An 18,984-nucleotide genomic window follows, 5' to 3' on the forward strand; every position below is an offset into this window, starting at 1 on the left:
ACAGAAAGGAGAATATAAGGATGATCTACATTTAGTTATATATGTTTGAAAATCTGCAGTCACTATATTTTATTTAGATTTTAGATTTTTACAGGTTGAACTTTTTTCATACTTAAGTTAAAAAGTAAAAGAGGACTTAAGTCTTTTCTCTGGAAAAAGGGAGTAGATTAAGGCACATTTTGACATGTGCTCAGTGGAAATAATGTCACATGAACTACACCAAAGCTTCTGCAAGGTGAACATGAGAGAACCTTGGATTAATCTTAACTTCTGAGCTTCACAGCTCTGCTCAGCTCAGGAAAAGCTAATTTGCTGCTTTCAAATACCATTGATTGGTAACCAGTCAGTTAGTTTGAATTTCTGTTGGAAGTCTTCAGTCAGTCTATACTAGGAGGATGATCACTTTAGGAGCACCTGCATAGTGGTGGTGAGCAGTTTCTCGTGTTAACTTGGGGTAACTCACATGGAGGACACGCTGCCAGTAGGACACATGAAGGAGATTGAGATATGCACATAACAAAGGAAGCACAGAGAAACAAATACTGCTTTCTTAACTCTCTGTTTTCGTTTTACTTCTGTTCTCAGATCGATGATAAGGAGTTTGACATTCCCCAAGTGGACACACCTCCCACACTGGAGAGCATCCTCAATGAGGTCAAGTACATGTTACTCTTTGACTGCTACACTACACTGTACCTACTGCATCAGACACTGCCAACAGTATACTGACAACCTCATAACAAAGTAGTTTCAGTCAACTTTGAGAAGCTGCCCTACTTTTAGTTTAGATTTTTTCAATTCTCTGACCCAGACCTTGTGGTAACACTCAACAGTTGCTCCTCTACGCAACTGACTGACGATCAGGTTCTAGTTATTAGACCTTACCTTACCAACATTTGACCAACAGAACACCTTGGCAAGTCTTCAGCATGGAGTGGAAAGATTCTGCTTTGGGGTTGTATGACAGCCAGTGGCCAGGAAAGAGGGAAGAATGGATTCCACTGAATATCAGCAAATTCTAGATGCAAATGTCCTGCAGTCAGTCAGAACAATGATCCAGAGCAGACCTCAAAATCCACCATGAACTGCTTCAAGAAACACAAGCTGAAGCTTTTGGAATGGCTGCTACAGTCTCCTGACATGAACATCACTGTAAACTGTGGGTAGATCAGGGTGCTGTGGACCGTCCTAGATGCCACAAACTTTTGCATACAACTGTATATAGTATCTATCTTTGTTATCCAGAATCCCCATTATTAGGCTTAGTGAAGCCAAAAAACTTGTTAATACACATGTAAACTGTGAATTGTCAAACAGTAGAATTCACTTTCACATTTCACAATTTTATTTATATAGCGCCGAATCACAACAGAAGTCATCTCAAGGCACTTTTCATATAGAGCAGGTCTAGACCACACTCTTTAGATTATTATAACTACAGAGAGAGACCCAACAAATCCCACCATGAGCAGCACTAGGCGACAGTGGAGAGAAAAAACTTCCTTTTAAGAGGCAGAAACCTCGAGCAGAACCGGATTCAGGGTGGGCGGCCATCTGCCTCAACTGGTTGGGTTAAGAAGGAGAGAGAGAGGGAAAGATCAGACTCTACAGCTCCAGAGGCAGAAATACCTGCAAAAAGAGACAGAAGAGGAGACAGAGACGGAAGAGCACAATACTACAGGAAAGGGAAGATATAGAGTAAGTAAAATGTATTTGAAAGACAGACAGACAGACAGACTGGGAGAAGGTTCCACAGTAGAGGAGCCTGATAACTGAAGGCTCTGCCTCTCATTCTACTCCTGGAAACTCTGGGAACCACCAGTAAACCAGCATTCTGGGAGCACAGAGTCCTGGTGGGATTGTAGGGGACTATGAGATCTTTAAGGTAAGATGGAGCCTGACCATTAAGGGCTTTGTATGTGAGGAGGAGGATTTTGAATTCTACTCTGGATTTGACTGGGAGCCAATGTAGAGAGGCTAACACAGGAGAAATATGGTCTCTTTTCCTAGTTCCTGTCAGTAATGGTGCTGCAGCATTTTGAATCAACTGCAGAGTCTTTAGAGAGTTGTTGGGGCAGCCTGATAATAATGAATTACAGTAGTCCAGCCTGGAAGTAACAAGAAGTAGAATTGTCAACAGGTGCCCTTATTTCAGCTACAGACAGAACCTGGTCTGTATTTGAGACAGGACTTTATTTCCTTCACTGTTCTCACTTCTTCTTAAAACTAATGCTGTAACACAATAAAGTTGCACTTGTTGTGTAGACCTGTCATCGACAAGTTGGTTCTGTTCAGTTTCTGTGTGAACTTCCTTCCAAGTTACAGCATCTCCTCTTCTAAAAGAAAACTTTGTTCCCAGAGCAACCCTTTCATTTCCTTGGAGACCCATTATTTGGTTACAGGAAAAACCCTTCTGGAACTCACACTATCCACACAAAACAATATGCACTGTAGCTACACACCATCATGGTCAGAAGTCAGTACCACTAAAACATGGACCAGTCTATGCAATCAAAATCAGTACAGTTACTCCACACCTGGATGTGATGTTTTTGCCCTTTATCTTTTTGAAATGAAGTCCTGTCTGTAGAGAGCAGACACTCAATGTTGCAGTCAGAAGAACCAAGATGAAGGTCAGCAGATCTCTAGGCTCTGTAATGGAACTGTAGCAGAATTCCAGTGTCAAAGCACTGTGAGTGGGACAAGAGATGGACTGATACAAACTGCTTAGTGTCTCTTAGCAGTTACAGTGGCATCAAGCTGAGACAGAGGTGTATTGCTCTTTGAGTACCAGAGCACACCTATGATGCACATGCACATGTTCACACCTGTGATTAAGTTGTGGCTTGTTTATGTAACTGCTGTTCCAATGATGGTTAACATACATTAGTCAACCGTAACTGAACATGATCAAATGTTAGACTGACTTCAAATAGGTTCATCATGTGGAGAATATTACACTGATAATACCATGGGTGTAGTAGGTTGTAATTGGTGTGGCTTTAGGCAATATAGGCAAACAAACAGATTTTGGTTTGAATTATTTAATTCACTCAATGGTGCCTAGCAAAGGAAGCTGCTTTGAAATATCCCCTCTGAGGAAAAAGCTGCAGTACAGCAGAGGTCAAGCTCAAGCTCCTCTAATAAATGTAAAATGTAGCCAAGCAAGCTTTCATTTCCTGCAGGTATTGTGGATGAAGTACAAGCTGTTCAAGTTTAAAAAGCTGATTTTCTAAGGTTTCTTTGCAAATGCATCATGAATAAAGAACCTGTTAGAGGAGTAAATAATGAATGAAAAGATGTTTTGCTGTTTTTTCATCTTAAGTAGTTAATGAAAAAATAATGTAATTCACTGTGCTTCTCAAAGGCTACCAACAACTTTGAAGGTGGAATGTTAACAAATGTAAATGTGAACTTTTACCACTCCATTTTAGTGATGATTGGATCTTCAAAAGCTTAATGTACATGAATTAAATGGGTTATATGAACTGCGAATATTTTACGTCCTTCCTTACTTCTGGTGTGCTTCGGCAGCACTATGCCTATGAGCTGAAGTGTGTGTGTTTTGTTTTCATGTGTGTCCACAGCTAGAGGATGAGGAGGAACCATTTGTGTTGGAGGACACCTGCGTACTAAGCACAGACAACATGGATGCTCACTCCTGTGACACATCCTCTCTGGCCAGCTCTGACAGTGGAGACCCAGCACACCTCAAACGGTATCAATACACACACACTCACACATATACACAAACTTGTACTTGAGTCCAGCACTTGAGCAGCTGTACTTAACAACCTAAAGTATTATTTTGCTGTGTGCCTCACTGTACATGGTAATAAAATGGAAAATTTCTTCTCTCTCTCTGTGTTTGATCTGTGTGCATGTTTGCCCGTGGGGACATGTATGTGTGAAGAAAAAAGAGGACCGTGGATCTGAATGCAACAGTTCATGGGTCTGTTCTTCGGCACAGCCTGCTGAAGGGCATCTCTGCACAGATCGTCTCTGCTGCTGTGAGACACACACACACATACACGCACACACCTGTGTTTAGATAGTCATCAGTTATAGTAACTCCATCTTTCTGCTCTAGTTCTGTTGAAGTTTTGGTTGCAAAACCATTTGGATGATTTGTTACAGAAGTTTTGCTTTATTTCTGCCTTCAGACTTGTTCCTTTGTTTCAGATTATATTCAAGCATAATAAACGTATATTTTGTTACATCTTTTACTCAGGACAAAGTGGATGCTGGACTGCCAACTGCTATAGTGAGTACTAGTTTGTTCAGCTATTAATCAAATTTGGTAACACCAAATTGCTGACCATGTGTACCTTCTGTATATGCCCTCATGATGCATTTTTAGCAATTTCATCATTTCAAAAGTGGCTTTATATGGGTAACATGGGAAATTAGTTGAAGGTGAAAGTGCTGCTTTTGGTATTTTGTCGTCATCAACGTGATAGTAACATGCAGACAGGAAATCTATCCAGGGGACATTACAGGTATGGGCCATAACCATCACGCTGTCTGGGTGCCCCACATTGAAGGTTTTTGCATTTATTTGAATCACTATGATAATTTCCATCAACTACAAACAATACTGTAGAGCTGTTTATGAGACACAACAATGAACAGCAGAAAGCAAGGTTAAAGATATTTTCAAAGCTGCCTCAGCAATGACTCACTTATTTTCTCAACTGCTCAATAGAAAGACAGATGTAAGAGAGAAACCAACAGACAATGTAAGAGTGCGCACATCTGCAAGAGGCCGTCACAGTTTATGAAAATGTAGTGCATTGAGAATACTGCCACTGCAAAAAACTTTAGAGAAAGTGGTATTATCTAGTATCACCCACAGGTGTGTCTGTGTTGGAGATCTTTGATTGTATGAACCTTTGGAAGGAGAGTTTGACATTGGTTTCTGGGATTTCTCTGGCTTTTCCTGACTTCCTCGAATCAATCCTAAGCTGCATTTTTTTGTGTGTGTGCTCAGACAGTGTCAGGTGTAATTGCTGTGGGAACGTCTCATGGCCTGGCTCTGGTGTTTGGTGAGTCTAAACTTGATTACCCTCTGTATATGCACACAGTGATGGAAAGGATATTTTCCCATTTAAGACATTTTACAGTGCAAAGAAAACACAGCATAAGCTCATTAAGTGTAGTTACCAGTTATATTGCATTAAAATAAGTTATCATGGGCTGCTGTTATAAATTGAATTAAAGATACTTTATTGGGGATTCATGATGGATTAGAGTTTAAGACACCATACTGTGTCTTAGAGCTGGCTTAGTCAACCATGATTGGTTGAGCTGTTTGCTGTTTAGCAGTATCAGTGGTGAGCATTTCTATGTGCAACAGAATCATCTTTAATACTGAAACTACAGGACAGCAGGTCAGAAATGGTTTCATTATGCATATTTAATGATAAATGAAATGACTACTTACAGTTTGTGTTCACATAGCAGTTAGACTTACTACTGTCAGTGATTACAGCTTTGATTCTGAATGAAACTCCTGGATTTGACAAGTTCCCATTCCTACATACATATCTGACTTGTCTCAAAGCCACACACCTGGCTGTTTGCCCTCTTCAGTGTAACATAATACCAATTAGATAATTAAATTGTGTGTAAATTATGAGGAGGCAAAGGTAAGTATTTATAAACTCACTATTTAAAAATCTCTCTCGCCACATCATTCACACACTCATATTGACCACAACCTGTGCAAAATACTGTTCTGCCCTCTAGTGTCTGTCCTTCTCACACACACCTAAAACAGACTTCCTGTGTAATTCATGCAGGACACAAGTCTCCCTACAGGGTCAAGGTGATGACATTGTCAAACCACTTCATGAAATTCAGATCAGTCATCTCAGACAATTGTCCTGTTCCATCATGTTGCATCACATTTAGTGTAAAACTTTTTTAAAGTTGGGGTTGTGGAGAGTCTAATCCAGATCCCATCCAGATGTTCCTGCTACAGCAGGATCCATGCTCACATCCTCTGTCAAATGCTTGGACATTGTCCAAACATTGTAGGAGTTCCTCTAAAGAAAGCTGTGAGGCAGATTATGTTTTGTTATTGTGGAGCTAGACCTAAACCAAGTTAATGAATTTTAATTAATATAAATATTAATATTAAAAAATGTCCAGAAACAGCTCTGCATCATCTGGGTCTCACAGAACACACTAAAGGTCTAATCAGCTGAAAGAAATCTGCATTAACTCTGATTGTAAGAATTTTAGACAAATACAATTTCTACATGGCTGAATTTCATCAATAATGGACAAATGCAAAGAGGACATGACCTGACGCATACATACCAGTCTTCTTTTTTATTTGTGAGGCATCAGCTTATTAAAGCCAATTTCTAGTGTACAGTCATTTCCACACATATTGTAAGTATTTTTGGTTAATGCACACAACTTATGTGATATTTTATTAAAGTTACTGTGATCATCTGATATGGCTTACATAACAACAGTTGGATGTTCCTTCTTTTGACTTAATACATGCCAGTGTCATTGACATCCACCCTCAGGACAGCTTCACCTGAGTCTGACATGGAGGCACTGACAATAACATAATCTCCCTCATAAGAAATGCAGGAGCCATCAGCTTTTGCTCTTACAAAATTGTTTTCACTTCCATTATACATAATATCATACAAATTGTAGTCGCAGTCATTTCCTCTGTCAAAGATCCCCACAGCGAACCAGTTGGAGTAGAGATTTCGGTCGTAGGGCACGGAGAACATTACAGCCATGATGTGGCTGTAGTCATTCAGGTCAGCATTGAAAAGGTCGTAGGTGAAGACACCAACTGCACCGGTTGCAGCACCGGTGGTCTTGTTGAACAGTGCAGTGGCAGCGGAGCAGGGACCCACCATGGGTGGCAGAGGGACCTCACAGCAGCCACTCTCAGTGAACACCCTGAACACAGACACGCAATGATTCAGACAGGGCTTACAGGAATCTTCTTTTCCAAACCAGACCTTAAATTTTACATTCACAGTTTTTTGTGTCCTCTTACAAGTATGTGAATGTGAACCCAGAAGGAGTCAAAACAGTCAGTTTTCTCAAGTGCATAACAGTACTGCAGTAATGTGACATACCTATTATAATGCACAGCATGGCCAAAAGTATGCTGAGCAATTCAGCCCACCCGTATGTGGTATGATAACATGTCATTTCATTTAGTTACAAGAGCCTTAGTGAGGACAGCTAGTTGCATTCTGGTTCATTTCAGAGGTGATGGGGTCTTACAGGCCAGTCAAGTTCCAATGCATCCTTCTATAGAAGAAGGGATGTGTCCTCCATCATTAAAATAGCCCTGAGAATGGATCTCTTCGTGGCCATTATGAACAGCAGGTACAATTACAGTAACCAGTACCTCTTCTAGTGAACATATGGGCATGTGAGTATTCAGATTGACTTTAACATGTAGGCCACCAAGCTGTCCCAGCAAGATACAGCAAGGAGGTAAATATGCTTGGTTAAAAGTCTGTGTGTTGTGTGTATGCACAACATATAATAAAACATACATACCACTACAAAAGTAAATCTGAAAAGAAATGGCCATTTAACTTTATCTGGGCCTTATTCAATTGTGGTTACTGACTAAATAAAAAAGCAGGACAAAGAAGTATTTGTGGCTGCTTCCTACCAAATTTTACCTCTACAGCTTGAAGACCTGTCTAAGTCAGCACTCTCACTACCTTCAGAAAAAGACAAGTAAAAAAGCAATACATTACCTTGGGTTGGCCAGAATGTAGCAGCTAGAGGTGTTGTTAATCTCAACAGAGCAGTTGCGATGAGGCATTGTGATGAGGTGTTCAGCAGTGGCAGGGGGAGAGGCTGGCTGTGAACCAGAGACAAGACAGAATCATTTCAATTAATTCAGCACCTCTGAAGGAGAGGGACAGTGAACTGTGTTTTGGTGACTGATGTAAATGTTTGTCAGAGCACAGATAGAACTAATACCAAGTAATGATGGCTGTGTTCTGCTGAGCAAGGTTATGCCACCAGCAGTGACCCGGCATATACCATGCTGGGCACTGGCAATGACTCATTTATCTGGAATTTGTATTTTAATATTATTACTTGTTTGACAAGTCCAATGTCAGTAATGATGTCCACCCCTTTAGCTGAATAACTGCACTACACCAGCAGCCTTTAGGTGATCCAGTTTCACTATATTCTGGAACATTTTGTCTGAGAACTTTGTCTTTTTTTCCCCTAAGTACAATAATTGACTAATGCAGTATTCATTTCATTAATGAAAACTATTTACAGCCAACTTTTTTTGAAGATGAGCCACTGATGAGATGAAACAATAACTGACTACATTTCTGTATAATATTGTTAATGAAATAAACTTTAATTAGAAAAAAAAGAGAATTATTATTATTATTATTTTTTTTTTCAAACATATTAATCCATGGTTCTGAGTTTGAGTCAGCTTCCTAGTAGCACCTTGACCTTAATGCACCGCTAACAGTGCTGGTGCCTGGAGCTAGCAGCGCAACACAGCTTTAGGAGCTTAGCCAAGTGAGAAGGCGACTGAAAAATAAATGATAGCAACAGCCTGGCTTGGCAGAAGAGAATAGGTTGCTATTTGGACCAGCTGTTTCCGTGGACAGAAATAATGAACGCACAGTAAACAAGGTTTTTTTTCCTTAAAAGTAACTGTATCATTGTAATCATTAGTTGTCATTTTTCTGGGCTTGTTTGGTGCAGTCTTTGCCTTTTATTATACAGCAAAAGCTAATGCTGATCTACTGAATTAATTCAGGAATGACAGAGACTACACTAAAATTGTTGATGTCCAGGGTAAAAATGGACTCCAAATAAAAATTATCAACTTGACTAAATGTGAAAAATAGAAGACTACAAAAAAAATCTAAAAATAGATGACCAAATTACCAGTAGACTGATGAGGAGTGGTGTAGAAAAATTGCACAGAACTAGTAATGAAACAAAGCAGCCCACACAAGTAAAGATGAGCTAGAATCATTAATGTCTACTGTCTTAAAAGGCAGAATAGAATATGTGAATATAGGAGTACTTACCTTTTAGTGCTTTGCCGAGTTAAAATATCTAGAAGCAGTTATTTGAGCTGACAGATTGTTGGTCCAGGTTCAGGATGTGGTAGTGAAGTCACATTGTAAATGAGCTGCTCTCACAGTGGGTTTTTATTGACTTAGGTAATCAGGATCTTATGGTACCAGTTGACTCCCTCCTTATCTCCTGCCCTGTATCAGCTCCCCACTCACCGGTGTTCCCGGACCTCGTCACTGCCTTATCACCATGGCAGGATTGGATTAAACTGATTACGTCGACCCATGCTTTTGTTTGAACTTTTTTCTTTATTTGAACCTTTAAAATGGGTATCCATTATTTGTACAGGGCGTGTCGACAGGACAAGAAGGACTTCAGGATCTGCCATGTTCACAGGGTTACACTACAAAAGAGAGTATGAGGAGGAGCAATATATAGATCAAATTCATTGTCCATGAAATGAAACTGGTGCTAAGTGAACAGTAGTTGCAGTCAGATGCCCCCCTTTTGGAAAGAAACAAAACAAAACAAAATCAAGCCAACAAAAACATCAGCAATTCTATAGTACAGGGCCATGCACACAGTGAATTGGCGATTACACAATCACTGTTCAAAAAATACAGTATCTACCATGTGCAGAAGCACAAACATTAGTGTATATTAAAATGATAAAGTTGATTTGATCTGTGGATGGATGTCAGCGTACTGAATTCAATCAGTGAACTTCTAAAGAGATAAAATTTGGTTTTGTTTAAGTAATTTGAAATGAAATAAGAGTTAAGTTGGAGACAGTTGTAGTAATGTCGCAGTTTAAGTGGCAAAAGGAGTTGCAGCAATAATAATGAGAGGTAATAGGGCATTGTGTAAAGGCATTAGGTTGTGTAAAACACAGTCACATCAGTTATATGTGTAGTATTTACAGAGGCATTATCATTGCTTGAATTGGAATAGAGAATGTGCCCGAGCTCTCAACTGCCAAATAAATAAAAACTGACTCACCGCTCTGCTTTGATATGAGAAAACAAAACAACTTTATACAAGCCAAAAAAATCCCTGTTTTCTGTAAAATAGGGGAAGTTGTAGATTTTTTCCCTCCTTTTTCTTTGTCCTTATTTATTTATTTTACATCACATATCTTGGCTCTCATAGGGTTGAGTCTAGAAAATTCTCTTGTGTGTTTACTTAAATATGTGTTTACATAAATACATCATAATTTTTTTTACAGCTTTACAAAGTTAGAGTTGGAACATCGACCAATGAAATATTATTTTTCATTAAATGTACCAGGTACAAAAACGTTTGCAAATAAGCAGTCCACTCAATTAAAAATCTAAATGTTCTTACTCTGCTGACATCTTATCAGGCAGAGCTGTTCCAGGAGATGAGTCACCTTTTGGATAAGTTCTGTGAGTCTGACCATTGGGGATGAAATATGTGTCATCATGGATCTCATCCTAGAGGTGTGTCTAGAGGTGCGTTTCAGGGCTGGCTTAATCTTTTCAGCCTGCTGGACCAGGATAAGCAGGTCATCATGGATTCCTCATTTGACCTGTCACAGGTTAAGGGATTGTCTGGAGACACTGTTACCTCCATGCAGTAGACTAGCAACCTGAGGAAAGAAGAACGGGGAGGCATTTGACCTCTGCCTCTCACTGAAGGCGGCATCTGGTCAGCCACTGCCATCCCACCCAGGATTTTCAGCTAGGGCAGCGAGAGGGCCCTAGCTAGATTCAAGGTACCAGAGTGGTACCAGAGTGGCTGCCAACCCATGCCCCTGCCGCATTGAACTGCTCCTTCTGCTTGCTGGAGGAAAAGAAGAGACAATCGACTTAGGAGCTGTGGTTAGTGGAAACTTGGAGAGACTCAAAGAGATTCCTGCTCTGAGCCTCTCTGTAACAGATCAGCATCTTCCTACCACCCATACAGGAGAAAAATTTTGACAGTGTCCCATTCAGAGCTGTGTAATGACCCACCATATTCATTCCGTGTACTGTTGTGGAAAGGCACACTTTCCTCCTGTGTTGCTCCAAGACGGTGCCCTGGGCACCTTAGTTGTCAAAGCGAAAGACTGGCGCACATGCACAGTTCAACCTGAGTGTTGACTTGTGCAAATTCAGATTGCACACACATGTCCTGTTCTGCTCAATTCAGCCAGGGAATTGGTTCCCATCAGTAGATCTGCATAACCATATACAGTATGTGTCATACTCTGCCATTTGAGCTGTCATTTGCCCAAGGGTATTCAGCAAGTGTGTTGAAGCAGCTCTGAACCCTGTTCAAGCCTCAGGTCGTAGAAAGGAAAAAAAAAAAAAAAACAGTTTCATTTTGAGCATATTTTGCCAACAACTCTCTGTTTCAGAGGGGGAACTCAGTCTTGCTGACAGCCTGTCTGCATCTGACAGGGCTCATGGCCTTGGTGATTTCCGTCATTCCTCAGGGGTTGCTGAGTATGTGGGATTTCCAGCTCTGGGTGTCCTCCTGTACATATGACGTCAGCCCCATTGGGACTGGATGCTTATTGCTCTGGTACTGATCAGAGTGAGGGAGCAGCGACTGTGTTTGATTCTGATAGCCCTGCTTTGGCCCAGCAGACCATGGATATGGAGTTATGCGACTCCTTCATGGTAAACCTTGGCCACTGCGCAAGGACTTAGTGTCACAGCTGCACGGGCAGATTTTTATCCACACCCTGAGCATTTGGCTGACTTTGAATATAACTGGGGTTTGCCCCTGACAGTGATTGAAACTGTTCCGAGTGCAAGGGCACCATCTACATGCCCATTGTATGATGGCAAGTGGGGTGTGTTTTAGAAATGGTGTGAAACTGGGGACATTATTTCCTCCAGTGCTCTGTTCTGAAAGTATTATACCTCCTGCAGGATTTACTGGACGATGGTAAGGCCTTTTCCACAAAGGTCTATTTGGCTGCTATCTCAGCCTGTCGTGTGGGTTTTGGTAATGGGCCCATTGGTCAGCATTCCTTGATGATAAGAAGGTTTATAATAGAGAGGGCCTGCTGGCTGCACCCTGTGTATAAGCCTTTAGTTCCTTTGTGGTATTGCCCACAGTTTTAGATGCACTGTCAGTGTTGTCCTTTGAGCCTCTGGAGAGTGCTGATTTAAAAGTCCTTTCACTCTGTCAACCATCCCATTGCTGGCTCTGACATAGCAAGATGGTTGCAAGATGGCTATGGGAAGGAAGGTGATTAATTAATTAATTATTATGATAATTATTAATTATTATTTATTATTATTATTAAATGTAGTGAATTACAGCTGGGTCTCATATCTTAGTAATACACTTGACCATCATGTTTGTTGAGGCTTTCCTTGTTAATCTCATTGGTGATAAGCCTGGTTGGGACCTGAAGAATGTGGAGCCACCTCTGTCACTGGCACTCCAACCGAAAAAACATGGACACCTCTGTTGGTGCACATCTTTGTGATCTGGCAGGTGACGTGTCTGGTCACACAATAAAATATTTTGTTATTGTGTCAAAAAGTTAGACATTTAGTTAAATTATTGTTTTCATGCAGCCATAGGCAGTATATTTTCAGGTTGTCCGTCTGTCCCATTCTCGTGAACACAATATCTCAGTAATGCTTTGAGGGAATCTCTTAAATTTGGTACCAACATTCACTTGGATTCAAGGATAAACTGATTAAATTGGTGATCAAAGGTCAAGATCACTGTACCTTTGCAGAACAGGTTTTTGGCCTGAATACTGATACTTGCGATACCTTAGGAACGCCTGCAGGGAATCCCTTCAAATTTGGTAAAAATATTCACTTGGACTAAAAGATGAAATTGATAAATTTTGGTGGTCAGGGTCGGGGTCACTGTGACCGCATAAAACACATTGTTAGCCATAACCCATGAAGTCACATACTAATTGCAAATTGACATACAGCCGTGAAATGGTATTCTTAGCAGCGGCAGGACGTGCATTTCACACCTAGGCCTTCACTGGTGTCCTACCCGAATTAACCCACCTCTTAATACTGTCATTATGATGTCATGGCTATAGAAACCATCCACAATATACAGAAACACAGTATAACAGATCTTTGCATCGCAGACAGACATGTCATGTAACTAATGAACTAAAACTTATGCGAGTGGGCAGACTCGACTTTCAGCGTTAGCCTCCATAGAAAAGGAGTTATTGTTGGAACCGAGATGCACAGATAACCTCTGTAACAGAGTCACTGAGTCACAGAGTCCTCCTCCTTCAGCTGTTGTCGGTTTAAAAAACATCAATTAAATCTATACTGTTTGTCTGTTTGTTAATGTTTTAGCTTGCACCGGTAGCTATAGAGTATGCGGTTTGCTAGCTCTGACCAGTATGCTCTCTGGCTGTCCAATCAAATAACATGAAAATGGCAACGTCATGTTAGGCCTGCTAGATGGCCCCTGGTCTCTCCAGCTCGAAATCTGATTGGTTAAAGGGTCCACAAGGCAACAGTTTCATCGACAGCCCAGTAGTTTTCTAGTTTTTTCCTTTTTTTGCATTGTCTTTCAAAACAATATGTTTAAGCACACATATTACAGGTATTAATTGATTATGATTAAGCAATAACATAAACTAGATCCGGTACATATTGTACTAGATTTACCTTTACTTGCTGAATGCTGAACTGTGGATGATAGAGCCTCATCCTTATCTCTGGGTCCATCACTAATTAAAGTTCCTAGGAAAATACAGTCATTCAGAATGTCCTAATGCAAATAAATATAACAAAACAAAAAAAATATATATATATATATATTTTATACTGTGAATTTTGTGACCAAGTTAAAAAATGTTCTTTATTCCTGGCAACTTTTATTAGCCAAGGTTAGTGACCACCCCTGGCCACTCGTTGGTCCAGCCCATGGTCTCTTAACATAACTGTTAATTTTATAGTTTGGCTTTGTTTTGTGAAAAAGCTTCTTAAAGAGTCTTCAGAATGGTTAAATGTTTTCCGAAATATATGAATATATGAATAATATATCAAAGTTTTATAGTGTTATTGTAATTTCCTGTGGAAAACATGAAAATATGCAAAGAGCTGCTGGTCTTGACAGATATAAAATGATTGAGTTTCAAGCTCTTACTGTGATGTTGTTTGGGGTTTGACCGGGGCTGAGGTTTCAGCAGTGCTGATCCATGTCTCTTTATATTGCTGACATAACGATGCCTGGGCAGGAAAAGGTATGAACATCACTGTCAGATGGTTCACTCATGCTTGATATTGTTCATTTTATGTTCAACCTGACTGGCTCTGAGACGTCACTGCTCATAACCTTTTTTTTGGCTGCGCTGCTTTGGTGCATGCTTTGTTGTTTGATTGGGTTATTTGCAATTAGCAGTTTTTTCATTTGGTTCCAGTGTGTTGTGTTTTTGGTACTGATGTGCTGTTTGATTCTGTTTTTCCACTGTTAAGTCTGAGGACTGGGAAAAACTTGAGTTTCTTTCTCTCTTTTTTTGAATTCATTTTAAAATCCACACCTTTTCTAGGTCTGTACCACTGTTTCAGCAATTAATTTTCCTCTTCATCTTCCTCTCCAGATACCAACCAGGCCCTGCGACTCTGTCTGGGTACCAAGACAACTGGGGCAGAGTTTGGAGCTGTCTCTGCCCTCAGCATCAACCAGGATTGTTCACGACTTCTCTGTGGGTTTGCCAAAGGACAGGTACTGTATGCAATATATTCAGACACACAAATACGCAATCACAGGCTTGTTGACTTAGCTTTGATTAGAGTTGAAAAAAAAACTTGACAGGGTGGAGACAGGACACTGACGAGCCTAACAGCAGCTGGTTAAAATTTAACAGGGTATGTGCTGATGGTTTGAATGCAGTATGTGTTGTTCTGTAGCAGGCTGTCCTGATGGGGATCAGTGGTGCTCTGAGAGGGTTGATTGCTTTAACTGAAAATCTTAGGTTGTTGTCCAGATAACTGATACTTCTCTTAGTTTGACAATGAAATGCTAGTGTAGTGTAGCTTGTGACAATACGCTACTGCGCATATGGTTTTTTCAAGAAATTATTTAACATGAAAACTTACTGTATGCTGTATGCACTTGTTATGTACATGACATTATCCATCTTTACACTTGTTTTTTAAATGGCTACACCAGAGCCTGGATAAATGGAACTAAAGAACACAAAGTTGGGCAGGTTAAGTTTCTTTATATGGCTCTTTTGTGCAATTTATTATTTTTTCTTTTTGGTTATGTTGTCTGTCATGTACCTCATGTGCAAGTAAGAGGTTTGACCAAAGAGTTCAGAGACAGTGTCTATAACAAGCAAAAACCATACCTGATTCAAAATTGGCTGCCACCCCCTTCAAAAATACTCATATTGTGCAGAAGTACATTATGGCTACACAATTAATCGAATATTAATGTCATTCACAATTTTGGCTTTCCACAAATAAATGAACGTGATCGACTGCAAAACTGACATTTTAAACTCATCTCCATATCAAACCAAGTGCCTCCTAAACAACCAGCTACCTGCCACTGTGCACCCACCCAGCAGGTCAGAGTAGAAGAGTAACAACAGAGAGCAAGTGGTCAAAAATCAAATGCCTTGAGCAGAGGGAGAAGAGCTAGGCCCTGGAAACTGATCATCATCTGGTGTTTGGAAGTGTTAAGGATTTAGTGCAGATTGATGTTAGACAAGAACAAATCATATGCAAAGAGTACACGAGATTGTGTCTGTGTTGTAAAGCAAAACAAATAATTTGTTCAACCATGTGAAAAAACACCATAAACTGCAGTGGAATGACTGAAATGAAGGCCAAGAAGAATAATATTTCCAGCTTTACCTCGCTGAATCCCTGACACTGAACAGCAGTGCACTGTTGTTTTAATTTTGATCAGAAAGGTTTGGTACAGTTTTATTTATATTTTAATTCTGGAGGATGCACTGTTATTACGGACCGGTCTTATTTTGATGCAAAGATGTACACATTAGCAGGAAAGTGGCACAACATGGAAGTGAAAGCAGTGCCCTGTTTATTTAAATCTGAACATGCAATAAAAGTGTCCTTAAAGCCAGTGAATAATTGTGATTAAAAAAAATCATGATCTCAATATTGTGATGATAATTTTGGCCATAACCATACAGTCCTGCGATACACTGCTTCAGGCTATCTACCTGCTCTCCCAGTTTTAAGAGGCACCTGCTGATGGGAGGTAATATCAGGAAGAGTATTATGTAGTGGCATGTCCCTTCTGGCATATATCGAGATACATATGTTACAGCACTTCAATCATAAATGATTTGACCCATTTTTTGCTCTGCCACTTCGTTTGATTTCCTCTAACTGTTTTTATCAGGTGCCAGGTTTTGTTTTGGGCATTAAAAGCACTGGATTACCCCGAGGTGGTAGAGGGTGGTCAGTTGATACAGTAGAATGTTGGTATTCACTTTAGTCTTTACAGCTCAACACCTTTATGTATATTGAGTTTTTCATCTTTAATGTATGTATGTATGTGCAAAAATATATATTTATTGTGAAGCAAAGCTCCACTCAACATTTCCCTTGGCCAGTAAATGGAAATTCAACAGACTCATGCTTTCCTCACAGTATTTGCAGCAGTGATATAATTCTGTATGTGTAAAAAATCATCAACTAAATATGCAAACACAGTCAACAGCAGTATTTATTTAAGTGACTGAAATTGATTGATTACCATTGTTGTGTTAACTTTACATCCTGAGCAGCCTTTCTTTGTCTGTCTGTCTGCATGATTAGATTACAATGTGGGATCTAGCCAATGGGAAACTTCTGAGAACTATCACTGATGCCCACCCTCCAGGAACAGCTATACTGCATGTGAAGGTACGGTGTAGTGGCAACAGTCAACACTCTCTGCTCTAAAAAGACCTTTCCCAAACAACAAAACAAACTTACTGTGTCATACAGAATAAATAAAAACATAATGGTCCTGGTGTTACGTGGGTTGGATCACTGATTATTTTCATTTGAGATTTGTCTCTTCTTATTCTCGCCTCTAGTTCACAGATGACCCAACTCTCGCGGTGTGCAATGACAGTGGAGGATCTGTTTTTGAGCTGGCCTTCAGGTAAATGATTTGCTTGAATGAAATAACTTAGGGTTAGGGTTAACCCTAACCCTAACCCTAACCCTACCAGAACATCATTCATAGCCTTGCTACATCACTTTTGTAGTAGTTTCTAACAATCTGTGGTGCTGCTTCAGGGTTAATATTGTTAATGTCAAAATTATTTTTCAGTCTGGGCACCTAAAATGTGGAATTAAGAAGTACTTTGAAACATTATGGCTGAAGGATACTCCAGTCACTGAGCTAACATGTACATTGATATTAGAGGTCTGTTCTCTTTCTCATTCTGATGAATTATATTATGTCCTATATTAATAATGTTATCATGGCTACTTGAGAACAAATGCTGTCTGTGTTTATTTTGGTTGTATTAATGATGCCTTATTCTCATAAATTGACTGTTACTGTTCAAGCAGTAAACTGTGCTGTCACTTTAGTCACTGGAAATCTAATCCCTCCATCACTATACTCTGCTGTGTTTTGTCCACTGCAGCCTGTTTGCAGTGCAGCTCTTCTCCTTTAATTTGACCAGCATCCACAGTGCAGCATCCTGCTGCATAAACCAATGAAAATTAGCATGTGAAAGTGAAATATGAATTGGGCATAGTGGTGACTGGCTCTGGGTTCAAACCAACTGTGAGGTTGGAAAGACACACGGGTTCACTCAGCTCTAACAGTGAAAAAAAAACCAATCAGCTGCAGTTTCTCATTTTAGCTGGTGCTGAGCTTCACTTACACTGGTAAATATGACATCACTGGTGGTACACCATATCAGCTGTCGCTAGTTCATGTTATTTCTGTTAGTAACTTGATGACAGGCCTAAATTTGCTGGTGTTGGTTTGTGTGTTCTCTGCTGTCAAAACCTGTCAAAGAGTTTGTGAGGGATGAACTGCTGCTCTGTTAAACAACAGCTGTCTTCTCTCTAGTGAATGGCCTTATGTCAGGGATGGCATTTTCTCAAATGAACTGTCACTCATCACATTAATATTATCAGTAATTCAAGCTTATGTTTTTAACAATGTCCTTCAGAATTTGGATCAAGAAGGTCATAAAAATAAGTTGTGTGAGACTAACTAGTCTACAGAAGCTGTCACGGCTTTATGACTATGTGCTCTTGTCTGTCCACTTTCTCACCTGGTTCTTGCTCTCTCTCTCTCTCTGTCTCTGTCCTCCTCTCTCCCTCTTGGTGTTGTCAACCAAAAGGTAAACATGACAACCAGACTGATCATTTATAATCTAATAAGCCCCTACTGTTTTTTTGGTAAAAGTATCAGCTTCTCTATGTTCCTAGGCGGGTGATGGGGATGCGGTCCTGTGACTCTCGATGTCTCTTCAGTGGTTCTAAAGGGGAGGTTTGCTGTATTGAACCACTGCGTGCTCCTCCAGACTTAAGAGACCATCCCATCACACACTACTCTCTGCTGGCTATGGCTTCTCTCACTAAAGTACACAAACACACACATCTTTGTTCACAGTGCATCTGCAGTCTTTTTCTTACCACCCAGCTGTGTGTAAAGTTGCTGATGTTTTTGTCTTTTGGGGTTCTTTCACCAGATTCTGGTCATTGGACTGAAGCCTTCCCTGAAAGTCTGGATGACTTTTCCATACAGCAAGGTCTGCACTTCTATTGGCTTGTTAGGGCCCGAGCAACGAGTTGCGTGGGCCCAACGGGGCCATGCAACGAGTTGCAAGGACCCTCTTGTTTTCGGTCTGTTTATTATTATTATTAGGGCCCGAGCAACGAGTTGCGTGGGCCCAACGGGGCCATGCAACGAGTTGCAAGGACCCTCTTGTTTTCGGTCTGTTTATTATTATTATTATTATTATTATTAGGGCCCGAGCAA

At 40.3% G+C, this 18,984-nt stretch overlaps 2 protein-coding genes across 3 annotated transcripts; one reads left to right on the top strand and one right to left on the bottom strand.

Annotated features, from left to right (window-relative positions):
- Window positions 1–585: 585 nt before the first annotated feature.
- LOC127142232 (vacuolar protein sorting-associated protein 8 homolog) lies at window positions 586–18,754 on the top strand (the record flags this gene model as incomplete). The annotated part of the gene is given in 10 exon segments (XM_051069511.1): window positions 586–654; window positions 3,588–3,718; window positions 3,914–4,010; window positions 4,232–4,264; window positions 4,991–5,045; window positions 14,612–14,736; window positions 16,809–16,895; window positions 17,072–17,139; window positions 18,432–18,585; window positions 18,695–18,754. Coding segments are annotated over 10 exon segments (879 nt in total), but the record flags the coding sequence as incomplete, so codon positions are not given.
- Window positions 6,322–11,548, bottom strand: LOC108896002 (DELTA-sagatoxin-Srs1a). Of its 2 annotated transcripts, XM_018695025.2 has the most exons (3): window positions 9,072–11,548; window positions 7,755–7,861; window positions 6,322–6,933 (listed from the first exon to the last, which is right to left on the bottom strand). In XM_018695025.2, the coding sequence occupies exons 2-3, from the start codon at window positions 7,820–7,822 to the stop codon at window positions 6,507–6,509; spliced, it is 495 nt and encodes a 164-aa protein (XP_018550541.1). In that variant the 5' UTR covers window positions 7,823–7,861; window positions 9,072–11,548; the 3' UTR covers window positions 6,322–6,506. The 2 variants fall into 2 exon arrangements, with proteins under 2 accessions (XP_018550541.1, XP_050925469.1); XM_051069512.1 differs by lacking the exon at window positions 9,072–11,548 and having other exon boundaries at window positions 7,755–8,919.
- Window positions 18,755–18,984: the final 230 nt, after the last annotated feature.

Source organism: Lates calcarifer, unplaced genomic scaffold, assembly GCF_001640805.2.
Source record: "Lates calcarifer isolate ASB-BC8 unplaced genomic scaffold, TLL_Latcal_v3 scaffold_22_48, whole genome shotgun sequence".
NCBI classification, from domain to species: domain Eukaryota; kingdom Metazoa; phylum Chordata; class Actinopteri; family Centropomidae; genus Lates; species Lates calcarifer.